This window comes from Aspergillus mulundensis (assembly GCF_003369625.1).
Source record: "Aspergillus mulundensis strain DSM 5745 chromosome Unknown scaffold_18, whole genome shotgun sequence".
Classification (NCBI taxonomy): Eukaryota; Fungi; Ascomycota; class Eurotiomycetes; order Eurotiales; family Aspergillaceae; genus Aspergillus; species Aspergillus mulundensis.
Genome location: NW_020797906.1, coordinates 123,741 through 137,280, shown reverse-complemented (window position 1 = coordinate 137,280; position 13,540 = coordinate 123,741). Strand labels below are relative to the sequence as shown.

At 52.4% G+C, this 13,540-nt stretch overlaps 5 protein-coding genes across 5 annotated transcripts; 3 read left to right on the top strand and 2 right to left on the bottom strand.

The window, feature by feature from the left end:
* Positions 1–110: 110 nt before the first annotated feature.
* Positions 111–3,644, bottom strand: DSM5745_11026 (dDENN domain protein; the record flags this gene model as incomplete). Its single annotated transcript, XM_026753042.1, has 4 exons — positions 111–250; positions 305–556; positions 604–2,919; positions 2,969–3,644. 4 exons carry the CDS (start codon positions 3,642–3,644, stop codon positions 111–113), a joined length of 3,384 nt encoding a protein of 1,127 aa, XP_026598365.1.
* A 2,294-nt stretch (positions 3,645–5,938) lies between these two features.
* On the top strand, positions 5,939–6,661 carry DSM5745_11025 (HAD family hydrolase; the record flags this gene model as incomplete). The annotated part of the gene is made up of 1 exon (XM_026753041.1): positions 5,939–6,661. One exon carries the CDS (start codon positions 5,939–5,941, stop codon positions 6,659–6,661), a length of 723 nt encoding a protein of 240 aa, XP_026598364.1.
* Positions 6,662–7,364: 703 nt separating this feature from the next.
* DSM5745_11024 (fungal specific transcription factor domain-containing protein) lies at positions 7,365–9,008 on the bottom strand (the record flags this gene model as incomplete). The annotated part of the gene is made up of 5 exons (XM_026753040.1): positions 7,365–7,522; positions 7,615–7,746; positions 7,791–8,058; positions 8,108–8,845; positions 8,889–9,008. 5 exons carry the CDS (start codon positions 9,006–9,008, stop codon positions 7,365–7,367), a joined length of 1,416 nt encoding a protein of 471 aa, XP_026598363.1.
* A 501-nt stretch (positions 9,009–9,509) lies between these two features.
* Positions 9,510–10,767, top strand: DSM5745_11023 (uncharacterized protein; the record flags this gene model as incomplete). Its single annotated transcript, XM_026753039.1, has 4 exons — positions 9,510–10,113; positions 10,158–10,264; positions 10,322–10,556; positions 10,613–10,767. 4 exons carry the CDS (start codon positions 9,510–9,512, stop codon positions 10,765–10,767), a joined length of 1,101 nt encoding a protein of 366 aa, XP_026598362.1.
* Positions 10,768–11,473: 706 nt separating this feature from the next.
* DSM5745_11022 (pyrroline-5-carboxylate reductase family protein) lies at positions 11,474–12,421 on the top strand (the record flags this gene model as incomplete). Its single annotated transcript, XM_026753038.1, has 2 exons — positions 11,474–11,510; positions 11,565–12,421. The coding sequence occupies 2 exons, from the start codon at positions 11,474–11,476 to the stop codon at positions 12,419–12,421; spliced, it is 894 nt and encodes a 297-aa protein (XP_026598361.1).
* Between the last annotated feature and the right edge of the window lie 1,119 nt (positions 12,422–13,540).

Genomic DNA, 13,540 nt, shown 5'->3' with positions numbered 1-13,540 from the left:
GACCCGCAATTGGTCTGGATATGCCAGATAGGAAGAAACGTGGCGGCGTGATAAGATCCCAATACGATACTGTCGGGACGACACACTCCACCAACCATCATCCGACACTCTTATGGAGGCGAAATCGCAAGGCCATTCATGAGCTTGGGAAGGGGCTTCCGCCGGGCATTGTTAGCCGTCTTCGATACCCGGGGCGCCCCGTGAATCATGCGGGGCTCTTTCATGAGACTGGCGTCGAGTTTCGCGGGGGCTATTCAGCGTCAGTGCCATTACATCAGTATTGGAGCTCTAGGTAGTTGCAGACCTCGTGTGACCACTCGGGTATAGTCCCCGGAGATACTCTGCTGCGGCCTGCCCGCGGCAAATGAGGCAGCACTTGCCGTCCTCCAAAGATGGTTCGAGGTATCAGACAAAAAGTCTGTCGTGGACCGGCCGGAGAAGATGGACGACCGGCCTCTGTTCCGCTTCGATAAGACAATCTCGTCAAAGAGCGTTATTCTCGGGTCCCTCGCCTTGGGATTCACGCGTTCCCTGTCACTAATGAACTCGTTGAAGCCTATCCATGTTAGCACAATTTCATCCAGAGTCAAACGGAAAGTTTACCTTGGGTTTGTGATAGGACACCGATGTATTCAGCATGCTCACTTGGCAAGCTCTTGCAGAATGCATCCATGTCAAAACTGTACGTAAGGCCTGCCTTCTTCTTGTCGCCACTCGCTGGCTTGAGATACTTTTTGTATGTGTAGAACAAGCTGGCAAAGCATCGGACGAACGCTGCCCGCACCTGCTCGGGGTAGAATGCGACGGGACAAACAATGCAGATCTGGTGAGCGCATCGGTTGTGCACCTGTGTCTTGCAGGATACACACTTGTACATGTTCTCGTCTGCCCGTTCGTCGCAGATCGTGCATACCGCCTTGTCATCCCAAGGTTGAAGCTGCAAGCAATGGCCCTCCACCCAAGACGTTCCATCGTTGTTATGGATTGGCTGGACTGTAGGCTGGGGAACAATGGTGGAGGCAGCGACGGTAGACTGCGCGTAAACCGAGGGGGCATATGTAGACTGGAAATCGGTGTTCAGCGTGCTGACAGACAGGTTCGGTGCATGACCAAGGAAAGGTGCACTGGGCCGCCTAGGAACCTGGCGCATGTCCATTCCAAAGGACGAGCTGCGCCGAGACGCGGCGTCAAAGTGACCAGATCGCTTTTCACGAAGGGAAGCTTGAAGCGCCATTCCCGAGTCGTTGCGTGGAGTCGCTGGCGGCGGCGGGAAGTGACCAGAGATGGGTGAACTATCCCTTGGCGATGGTGGAGATCCGGGCTTGAAGGTCGATCCGGTTCCCGGTCGGTCCGAGCTTTTGGATGAATATCCTCGTGATGGTGCTTGTTCATTACGGGCATGCAGGAAGGCGTTGAAAATAAGAGGCAAATGCGAGTTTGGGGAAACAGCAGTCTGACCAAATGCGTTCGAGTTGAGACTGACGTACTTGGATAATTGTGTTGACTGTGCTTTGGAAGAGTAGATGGAGGCGTTCTCGGACATGAACGCGTCGTACGGGAAGGTCTCGATCGCGTAGGCAGGGGGGCCAGTAGGCACTCCGTATCGACTGTGATGAGGAGCGGCAAGTTGCAGCAGAGAGTGAAGCTTTCTTCGCTGGTGACGGGGGAGCGGAGTCGGCTTGACCGTGCTCTCTATGATATCTTGATCGAGGTCCACCAGAACGAAATCATCTGAAGGAAGCTCTACCTTTTCATAGCGCCGTTCGATGCCGACGATGTACGGGCAGGGCGCCTCCAAAGCTTGGATCAGTCGCGCAGGGAGGATGGGAATCAGCACGCCGGACCACGGGATAGGGAACAAAAGGTCCACCAGAGCCCTGGTAGCAAGGTATAACATGGACGTGTGCGAGGACAGAAAAATAATGCGGGATTCGGTCAGAGCATACTCAAACAGTATCATAATGTTCGACAGTGACAGTGTCCGGAATAGGGCGTATAGATCCGTGTTTCGAGACCCGGGCAGCTCATTGGTGGCTTCCTTACGAGCAAATAGCCGCAAGTCACGCACGGCCAGCTCCACTTGGGTTTTAGAGGTGTTGGGAGCGAACGCCTCCGTGCACAGGTTCATCACGTATCGCTCCAAGGGCTGCCAGGAACCCATTCGAGGAGAGGCCGGAGGAATACGTTGGATGCTGTTGTCGGTCATGGGGACGATGACTGCCTTCAGCCATTCTTTCCAGAAGCTAGTCATGTTCTCCTCCCGTCCCAGAATGCCGTAAGCACGAGGAATCCAGAAGCCAGTATCTCCATCAGTCAGTCCCTCGATCTTGGATGCCGCTCCGTGACGCACCGGACGCAAGAGATCAGTCATCAATCCAATCTTCTCTTCGACTGCACTGATTTCGTCTTCCAATTGTTCTCTCGACTCAGATCCGGAGGGTACGGTGGGAAGCTGAGCCAGGAGTCGGGAAAGCTTAGCTCGCTCCTGCGCCAACCGTTCTCCTAGGCTTGCTGCCAGTTCACGTTCTTCATCTGTCATATTATCTTTTCGCCATTCCTCACAGCACTTTTCTAGTTGGTCCGCCGCTTCATGGTTCAGGGGAATCCAGACAATGGCGCAGATGGCATGCAGACGCGAGCCGTTGTCGCTCGTCATCACGAAACCATGCCATGTTGACCGCGGTCTCTGGTCGGACGAAACGATATTGACGTCGTTTGGGAATGCGAACATCGGCACATAGTCTGGAAAGTTGGCACGCTGTTTCAGGTCTTCGGGCATGCCCTTCGGAGGGTAGCGATCGAGGAGGACGGGTTCAAATCTTCGCTTCAGAGGATGCATGGTAGGGGAAATCTCCAACGGCTGGGGCGCTGGGATTACGGAATTGTAGTTACTTAGGCGTCGCGAGGTTCGAATAGATGCTGCGCATCATTAGCAATGTTACATATACTGCACAATTTGTAAAAGTACCTTGACGAGCAACGGACGGCTGCCTCTTCATACTGTTCATGTCGCGAAACGACATGTGCCGTCGCACACTTCCAATGCTCGATCGAAGCAATCCCGACTGGGGCGGCTCCTCGGACACAATCTTCTGAGTGCGTAATCTGGACCGCGGTCGAGAGGCCGGCGTGATCGCGCCCGCGCTGAGGCTTAGGTCCGTCAGAAACGTCTCCCTTTCCGAGGCAAACTTGACCAATGCTTTGTCAAAGTCGAATTCCTCCAGACCTAAGAATTGGGAGGCCCGCGGTGACGGTGCACCACTACCAACACCACCACTATTACCACCCTTGATTGTCATGCTGCTGCGGTTGCTGTGCGTGCCGTTTGCATTACCATTGGCATTGGGATCTGAGTCTTCGGAGCGAAAAGAGAGGCGCTGGAAGGAGCTACGAGGGCCAATAACGGAGGAGCTTCGAGAAAGCAACCCGTCGAAGCGATCGTGGGCAGCTTCGGCGTCGGCATCTTCTTCGATGATATCGGTGACCGCAGGGCCGGGCGCGGTGTTACTGGCGATCCGGTACTCATCGCCTAGCTTGCGAAAGGTTTCAAGAATCTCCGAGCCGTCGACACCGGCAATCCAGAAGTAGTCTGCGAGCGGGGTGGTGGACGTCTCGGTAGTGGAGGAGGAAGTGGAAAAGGGCATGTTGAGTTGAGTCGGCTCGGTTCTGCGGGGTTGAGATCATGAATCGTTCAAGGAAAGTCGTGGGCTTCGTCACAACATTGAGTCGGAGATCAATCAGTAGACGACTCGAGCGGCTCGGCAACGACAGAGCGGAGAGAGGTTCGCGAGGAAATTCAGCGATCAGGGGCGAAAAAGAACGGACAGGACTAGCATAAGTGTGGGATTTGCGACGGGATCGCGCAGTCGGGCTGGCGGCTGGTGGCTGAAAGTCTGCAAGGCAGGACGAGATATTGTAAGGAGAGAAGAGTAAAAATAAGAACGAGACAAGAAGGATAGGACAGCCGCAGAGATAAGGGCGGAGGGGCGAGGAGTGGTGGTGGTGGTGGAGGAGAAGAGACGTTCGTGGGCGCCGATCTGGATGGAGAGAAAAAGGAGGTGGAGGGCTCTTACCTACGGAGCAGAGCACATACACAACCTAGAAGAGACATTATACTCTTAGGCTACTGGTAATTATAGCTCATGATATTCTTCTGACTTCCTTTATCCTGCCTCTCTTCTTCTGTTCCCTGTTTACATTGAGTTTTGGCTTTTCAATTTTTTATTCTGCTCGTAATTGCTTTTTCGGCAGGTTGCGTGGATTCCTGGAAGGGGCAGCAGTGCAGTGCAGTGCAGTCCAGCCAACGACAGCCCCGTCCAAGTCGCACGAGCAAGGGCCTCCTGGCGACCAGTCTTCTATTCTACAAGGCACCTCTCACTTGCAAAATCGACTGTGCGACAGTTTCAGGCGCGGAAGAAAAAGCGACATTCCCAGTGTGCCAACAGAATGGGTCGCGGACGGGGAAGCAAAAGCAAAATGTCTACCTAAGAGAGTCTGGACATCGGTCGAAGCAGACTACTGCAAGTGTGCGTCCCTAGCTGCAGCCACCAACCCCCTCCCCTTGGGCCAGGAACCTGCCTCCGCCTTCCACCACGTTGAGACCTAACCTTAAGGTTATAGCTGGTGAGCTATAACTTCTGAATTGGGTGAGTGCTACTCCGTACGGATGAGGACCGTGAATCTCCAAGTGGGGTCCGACTGCTAGAGTGGGCTCTGGAGAACGACTGTTCGAGACAACCATGGATCGCTGTCTCCCAGAAATGGTTCTCACGAGACAACACTCCGGCACTCCGACAATGACATTGACGATTATGTTCAGGGGTCAATCTATTCGACAATGTGGTTGGTGCTTGGTTTGGCGTGGACTCCCCAGCCGTTCCTTCAAAGTCAAGAATTCAGTCAAGGCTCACCTGCCGAGGCAACCCGACAATCTGGCAGGCTGGACTCCATCGCCCACCCGTGACTCCAATTGATGCCTGTCATTAACGGCGGCTTATATACAACTCTTGGACAGCGCTTACATCCGCTGCACTCTTTTGAGTTTCGTCCTCAGTTGAAGTAGTTCGATCCCATCCCCTCATACATACTTCGGAGCACAGAGCAACCACCTAAAGCTCGAGTTGGCGATCTGTGGATCTGGAGTCGGACTCCGGAGCCAGACTGGGCAAATCAAACCAGCGATCAATGGGGCTTGCGATTCATGAAACGATCGTGCACTGGTAGAGACCCCTTCATAGGGAGAACGGCCTTTATTTGTACTGTAGAGTGTAGACCGGTTCCTATTCGAAGCAGTCAGCATTCCTCTACCTGCCTCTATCCATCTCCTCTCAGCAACCTCCCGATATTGCATAAGAGAGCAAGTGATACAGGCCCCTTCTGGCTTCACCGTACAACGGTGTTGGCCTATGAGAAGATCGTGCAACCACCGATGATTAAACTTCATACCAAGGGTGCTTGGCTGTCATTCCCGCAGTCAAGAGTCCCGGAAGTCTATCATGGTTTGAAACCTGAGTGGCTTGCAGTCTGCGCGGCTCAGTTATATATATCCGTGCCGGAGCCCGATGTTTCAACTATAAACAGCATCGTCGCACGTAACGCATAGGCCTTACCGGAGACTCAAGGATGCTTAAGCGACATATGACGGGAACGTCGAAAGATAAAGTAAATTGATCACACACATTATTACAACTCAAGTGTCAAGATAAGCACCTGCGCCGTACATAGACCATCATAGTAGCATGACAATGGGGGGTCAAGGGACTTCGCATCTCGGAGACGCTCCGAGTTCTCGGCAGCGGAGCGGTCCCTGTCTACAAAAAAACCATCCAATGACTCAACCCATTCACATTACCATCCATCCAATGCAGCCCACGTAAACAACTCAACTTCCGCCTCATCAAGATAGAATAAACCAAAGCAAGCAAAAAGACAACCCAAAATGCCCCCAAAGCTCATAATCTTTGACTTCGACGGCACGCTCTTCGACTCCCTCAACGCAATAACCACCTCCGTGCAGCTAACCTTCGACAAACTCCTCCCCTCTTACACCCCAGACCCAGCCGAACTCAACAGACTGATCTCCATCGGCGCGCCACCAGAGATAACATTCAAGGCCTTGCAACCCCCCGATGAAAGAAACGCTTCGTTCAACGAAGAAACCTGGGTGACGACTTACCGAAAAATCTACTCGGAGCACGGTCACCCGCTCACGACGCCGTACCCCGGCGCAAAGGAAGTCCTGGTTAAGCTGCGCGATGCCGGGATTCAACTCGCGATAATCAGCAACAAGGCTGTGGCTGCCATTCACTCCGCGCTAGCGAGCCACGGGCTGGGCGGCCTCGTTCCCGACGAGCTGATTGTTGGCGAGCCGATGTTTACTGGCGGGAAGAGGAAGCCGCATCCTGAGGGGTTTAGCGAGGTGCTGTTGCCGAGGCTGAAGGCTGTATATGGGGAGGAGGCGTGTGCGTATGGTGAGGGGGAGGTGTTAATGGTTGGAGATACGGTCACGGATATTCTGTTTGCGAGGAATATTGGGGCGAGGGTCTGTTGGTGTCGGTTTGGGCAGGGGAATGCAGCTAATTGCGAGAGGGAGAAGCCGGATTCTGGGATTGATCGGTTGGTAGATGTTCTCGGGGTTGTGGATGGGATGGAGGTTATATAGATCTATGGGCTTTTTGATTCCTGGATGTGTATATAAGTGTTTAGAAACATATAGATCTTGACTATTTGATGGGGACTATGGTATCTTCACACCAAGCAGAAGCGAAAATAAGTTGGTTGGCCCCCATACATTAACCAATATATACTCAGAGATACACGACAATCCAATTGCCCAATTGCGAGGCCTCGAGTGTACCCAAAATCAAGCATCATACTGCATATTCATGATTCCTTGAACATCCAATTGCTCCGCCAGATCAAACAATTCCTGCGGCTCGAGTCCAACCGTGCCGTCAACGGCGAATATATCCCAGTCAAGCTCTTGTTCTCCCACTGTCTCTGCTACCGGCGCCGTTTCTGAGCCAGCCATCATATTCATTCCTTCAATAGTCTCCCCACTCCGAACAGGAAAAGAGTTGGAATTCACATTACCGAGCGTAAGCGGCCTAACAACCCTTCTCAAACAATCTAGCTCGACCTTTCTCAGCGGAGCCGCCAAACTCCCTTTCTGGACAAGAACATCCATCACAAAACCCGCATTCTCGAGCCACGATTCTTCTCGTGCAAGGCTTGGCGCAATAACACTGATAATATGCAGTAGGAAAGTCGATGCGAATGCGTCCTCGATTTGGAAGGGTAGGAAGGCCTCGATTCGGTCTGAGTCGGCGAGTGTCCGGAGCGTCTGGAGGACTGTTTGGGCCGATTCAACACAGCAATGCAGTAATGATGAGACAACGGGAGAGAGCGGGATGGCTAGAGGTGTCGGCGTTGGGTGGGTCGGGGTTTGTGGCTGGCTCTGGGCGTGTTCGATGTGAGCGTGAAGAGCGCACATTACAAGCGGACGAGTTGTGAGGACGACGCACTATTGAGAGATTAGTTGTTGAGGTGTGAGGATGACAGGGTGACTCACATGGTGGTAGGCAAGGATCAACCGCGTCGCTGCGCGGGACGCACGGCTTAATGAGCCATGAAAGTGCGTCTTCAACAAGTCATTCAGGTCCTGCGAGAGTTCTGCCAGATTACGGAAGATAGATTGCGTGTCTTTCAGGAGAGTTCCGTCAAAGTCGGCGCCGACGCCGTATACCGCTGGGGTCATTAGTCTCAATTGGCAATATGCCGGAAAAGCTTACTCGTAAGAATGCGTGCACTTAACCTGGCGAGCTGGACATGCAGTGTAAGCGCCTTTTCCTCCGCACTTCCCTCTGCAAAAAGCTTGACCGTAATGTCCTCGTCGCGAATGGAGCTCGGCGCCCCAATAAGCGCGGAGAAATCCCTATCGAGCATATACACCATCCAAAAGAGAGTCTTGCAGCGGCGGGTTAATGCCTCACCATCTAAATGCTCCGGAACGTGGCGGTGAATGCCTTCTATAATGCAGACGCGAAGGGCGAATCCTATCTATAGTTGGCTCAGTACATGTATTCCAGATGCACAGAAAGGGCCCTACATGTTGGAAAGCAGCAACTCGCATATCAACAGACTGAAAATACAGCGCTGCCAATGTAAGCGCCTGGATACACTGCAACTGATCTGCATGTACACCAGACATGTCCGGCATAAGCGCCATAGCCCGTGATGCATATTGATATCCATCAGGAGGCGCATTCGGCTGCCGATTCGGCGCCAGAAATGCCTTTCCGAATGCTATGATGAGCAGGTACTGCGCGAACCAAGTGCGCATGTGACCAACGCATTCCTCCGGCTTGTGATAAAAGATATGCAAGTGGCGGACAAACGCGGCCTCATCTAGTATATAAAACAGTGGACCAAAGTGGAAACGCACCGTGTGAAGTAGATACAGACCGTAGTCCATGGGAGGCAGGTCGGAGAGATCAGGTGTTTCATCGGCAGACAGCGGATGCCATTTCAACATAAATGCTGTGCCGTCTATGTTCCAGGGATCTGGAGGATTGTTTGCGTCCGGGACCTGCTTTCCTAGGAGAGCGAGGACGCGCCGGCAGAAGGACCACGAGGACGACGGGCCCATGTACCAGAACCTTCCGTCAGGCGACCTTGCGAATGAGTACTCCGTCTCAGTTAAGGGGTTCTGTGTAAATAATGAATGTGGCTGGCTTTGAACCGGCGGAGAGTTGTCTATCTCCAGCACGTTCTCAGACAAAGTCTGGCGCGACCTGCTATATAGTGCGGGTGAGTTGCGGCGCTCCAGCTCGCGGAGGTAACTGCGCTATTAGCAAGGGTGTCCCGACGGTGGCATTATGATACCTTACCTCTCCGGCACCGAGACGCGGGAGTCCTCGACGTAGTGACATCGGCGCTTCCTTTTGGCGCAGCGCATACATGGGTTCGTCCCCGAGCACTTGACCTTCATAGCCCGACATCGCTCGCATCTAGGATGGATTTGTCAGGTCTGACAACAAAAGTTTATAGCGAGACTCACGCCTTCTGGACCTTTTTGGCCCTCGACGGCTCAGCGGTCGTCATATTCCCAACGCAGCGGGGTCATGATGGTGCGGAGATAAGAGGAAAATGTCGGAGCGGAATCCCGACAGTCGGATCGATTAGTAAGAGCCATTGTAATTGGCCCATGGCGGACTATATTCATTAATACTACAGTATCTACTGCATGAACAAGTAGAAAGTCTGAAGGCGATGCTGATTCATCCAGTAGAAGAATGGAACTGAAGTCCTGGGTTTCTCACGAGGAACTGGAAGGCAGTCGCCCGTTCCTCCCAAAACGGACACAAAACAACTAGTGGGTAGGAACAGACTTCCGGCTAGAGAAGAGTCATTCAGCCACGTTAACCATATAGAAAAGCTCTTTTCGACATCTTCGCGCTCAGGTTTTGCTCTCCATCACGACACACTCGCTAGCCATCACAAATCGCGCCATGCCCGAGTACACTACGCTTCCTACCCTGCGAGGGTGTTTGAATGCACTTCTCTCGTGGTTACCACATAAAGAGAGCCCTCGCCAACACGAAATCATCGAAGCCGAAGAGGAGTTCCTCAGCTTCTGCGGAATAGCGTCGAGAGCCGGCCGGAAGAGCAAGATATGGCGCATCGATTCAACAGACAATACGTCCGAGATTCCTACTTACCTCTTAACCTTGATCGAAGACTACAGCATCGCCATGAGACCGACTGGAACTGTTGCTACCACCGCAGACATTCCTATTCCAAGCCGTCCTCGAGTTGACGCCATCCTAAATCATGTCCTGGCCACCGTCAAGCGCAGGGTCCTGGCAGGCCTCACATCACAGGAGCAATCGGAGGCCTGCGGAAGGCTACAAAGAATCTTTTGGAGCTATGAGCAGGTGGTCCATCTGGCAGATACGGCCCAGAGACAGGGAAATATTTTGGACTGCGCGGTAGACTATGTACTGTGGCATGGAGACCAGCCAGGGCTGGAAACGAATCTCATCGTCGTCCGCGCCGTCAGGCCAGTCGGCACCAATGGAGATGAACAATGTCGGCCAGTCCTTGCTGCCATGTGTACGTCTCCTCTTCCTATCAAGTGCTGTACTAACTAGACCCAGCGTTGATACAGCATAATCGAACGAAGCACAGCGCCAACAAAGAGACATATGGGGTGCTGACTGATGGCTATGAATGGATATTCTTGCATATAGACAAGAAATACAAGGTTAGTACTCCACTCCTTTTGGTACATATCGAATGCACTGACAAAATGCTCTCGCAGCTCTCCTCGCTGAAATTGAGCTGGAATGAGGACCACCAAGCGGTCGTCAACCAGTTCAGCAAGATAATATACAAGGCATTCAAGCTCAAGTTATCGTGCCCCGAGGAGGAACTGCCGGATCTGATATGGAATAAAGAAGCAAGGGAGATGGCCACAATTTGGAATTCACCAAAATGGAAGAAAGATTACCGGGATGGGGAGAGCTCTGACGAGGAACATGAGCAGGAATACCCTGGTACGTACCTACCCCGTTGGTCTGTTGTGAGTCTCCTAACCCATGTCGCATTACAGACTTCAAGTCACTCCAAAACAAGTGGTTCGCCGACCTCGAAATGCAGTTCCGTCAGTTTAGGAGCTCCGAGCATGGCGTTAATACACCTGATACCTCCCGCCGGTATCATGCTCAAAACCATTCAGAAAAGCCAAGTTCGACCTTTAACGATTAGGCATCCTCCTTGGGGATAAGATGCCAATGTTCGCCGTGAAGTTCTGGCAACTGGACGCTCGTGATACGCGAGGCACATATGATCAACACGTATGCGTAGGTCAGCTACCGAGCCAATGTAAGAAGGTAATATGAAGGCTTCCACTCGCTCCTTTTGGTTATTTGCGGGGCAGAGGTGAGTGATCCAGGCATTCCCGACAGAATGGACAAGAACTGAAAGTGCCAGATATACAATCCCCATCTACTAGACTAGGCCACGAGTCCAGAGCCGTCTCGGACCAGCGAATAATGATAATAGCGCTGTGAAGTCTTGTTTGGCTTGATAGAATGCCTTAGATATGGGATGGGTGGAAAAGAGGATGGCGGGGACTTGAAGAGATGGCTGGGACATTGCTTGATAGTCAAGAGCTCATTTTATATTGATTCAATGGGTACTTCAGACAATGTACTTTGTGTGCTTGTTGTAGTCGACTCGTAGGATAATCTTAGGGACTTCACTATCCAAACTCGTGAATAGAGCAAGATGGATGTCGGATGGGGTTCCGATGAAATCGGAGAGATTAGTCATGCGGGGTTGGCTTGACTCATTATGAGAGATCTTTCCCCAACATCGAAACGACATTGCAATCGTCCAGAAAGTGTCCAGTCTTGCCAACCCTTAGAGAGTCCTTGTTCCCAGCCATCTGCAGTAGCAGCATCTCACCACCATGGCCTCCAATCTAACCCTCACATTCATCGGATGCGGTAGGCCCCTCTCAGTCCTCCCATCCAAAGACCCTCTCTGACCCATTGACACAGGAAACATGGGCTCCGCAATTCTCAGCGGCATCCTCGATGCCTCAACATTAACATCAACCCAGATACCATGCCCATTCTCCCGCATAATAGCCTGCACAAAGACGCCCCAATCCGCGGAAAGGCTGGCAACCCGATACAAGGACCACAAATCACCAATTACCCTCGACTTCCTCGCAGACTCCAACACGTCCGCCGCGTCGCAATCCGACGTCGTCATCCTCGGCTGCAAGCCGTACCTCGTTGACGCGGTTCTTGCTGAACCCGGGCTCGCGGATGCGCTGGCGGGGAAGTTGGTGATTAGTATCATTGCCGGGAAGACGATCAATGTTCTCTCTGAAGCGATTTCCAAGAACCAAAGCCAGGCCTCGGCAGCGGGGACAGTCGTCGCGCGCGCAATCCCCAATGTCGCGGCTAGTATTCGCGAAAGCATGACGGTTATTGAACTCCCGTCACCCTCACCATCAAAGGAGAACAGCGAGATCATCACGTGGATATTCTCGCAGATTGGTCAGACGAAGATTATTAGTCCGGACCTGTTTGATTGCGGATCCATGCTGATGGCCTCCATCGCAACGATGTCCGTTGCCGTCGACGGGATCCTGGACGGTTGCGTGGCGGAGGGGATGAAGAGGTCTGAGGCGAGCGAGATGACGGCGCAGTGCTTATTGGGACTGGCGAAGTTGTTGCAGGAAGGGCAACATCCTGCTATGCTGCGTGAGAGTATTTCGAGTCCGAGGGGGTGCACGATTCAGGGGCTGCTCGCTGTTGAGAAGGCCGGGGTTAGGAGTGCGTTTGCGGAGAGTGTGATTGCGGGTACGGAACATTTGAAGAAATTACAGGGGAAGGAGAAGGAGTAGGCGGTTTCAATACTGTGTTGGATGTGAGATTAGTATAGAGACGCATGGGTAGATATAGAGCATAGACAGGAGTCCGAGTCGGTTAGAGGAGGTACCCTATAGATAGATCCATCCCGTTAGCTAGGACTCTGCTACCACCCTGCAAGGAGTGATAGCTGCATGCAAGCCCCCGGCAGCGCGGTCAATCCTACAAACACCACAATCCATTCGTCATTCGTCCCTAGGGCTACACATGAGCCGGATTTCCTAGGCATACTAAACAGCACTAACCGACCCCGTTATCAACGCGATCCCGAAGGTTTCCGCAGGGTTAGCTCGAATGCAATCCACAGCAGGGCGAGGGCATCCAAGACCGGGCCTAATACGTCTCCAAAGTCCAGTTTGCCTATGTGCTCTGTGCAAATGGACGGATATATTCCAGATGGTATCGGGGAGGAAACACCACATTCAGCCAAGCACGTAAGTCCCAGCACAGCTCGATCAAGTCGGCGACAATCCTCGGCTGATCTGAGCCCGGTTCTGGCTTCGGTGTCGGCACGGAGTATCCATAGTATCCATGCGCCTTACGTCCATGCCTCGAAGGGAGCTTTTGCTTTTTCCGGCAAAAGCAACATCAGCACAGGGCTCTTCCTTCGTTCGGCAAAAGCAATAGGTATATTGACACCTGTGACCTGATTATTTCCCGTCAGATGAAGATCAAAGCAAGACATTCGAAGACTGCGCATACTTCGATTTTTGGCCAAGCAAACCGGCAGACGTTGAAATAGCCTTCTATGTTGGAGCCGAGTTACTACAGGGTTCAGTTAACTATATCCATATGTATGATCGCGACCCCAGCCTCTCAGGCATAAATCTTGTTCGAAAGTACGTTTACAAAGGCACTATTGTCGATGATCACCCCCTAGATCTACATCAGCTTATGGGAAACAAAAATATGTCCCATTCATAGAGACGTGACCGAGTGGCAGCTGCATGATGCATAGCTCACAGACTACTAGTTTTGCACTATGGAGCTATGGGACTGGTACTATTCAGGGCATAAATACAGAAGAGTCGGGATGCCCAATTCGTTATACCGATGAGCTTGTGCGGGTATATGTATAGCGGCTCCTACCGCAG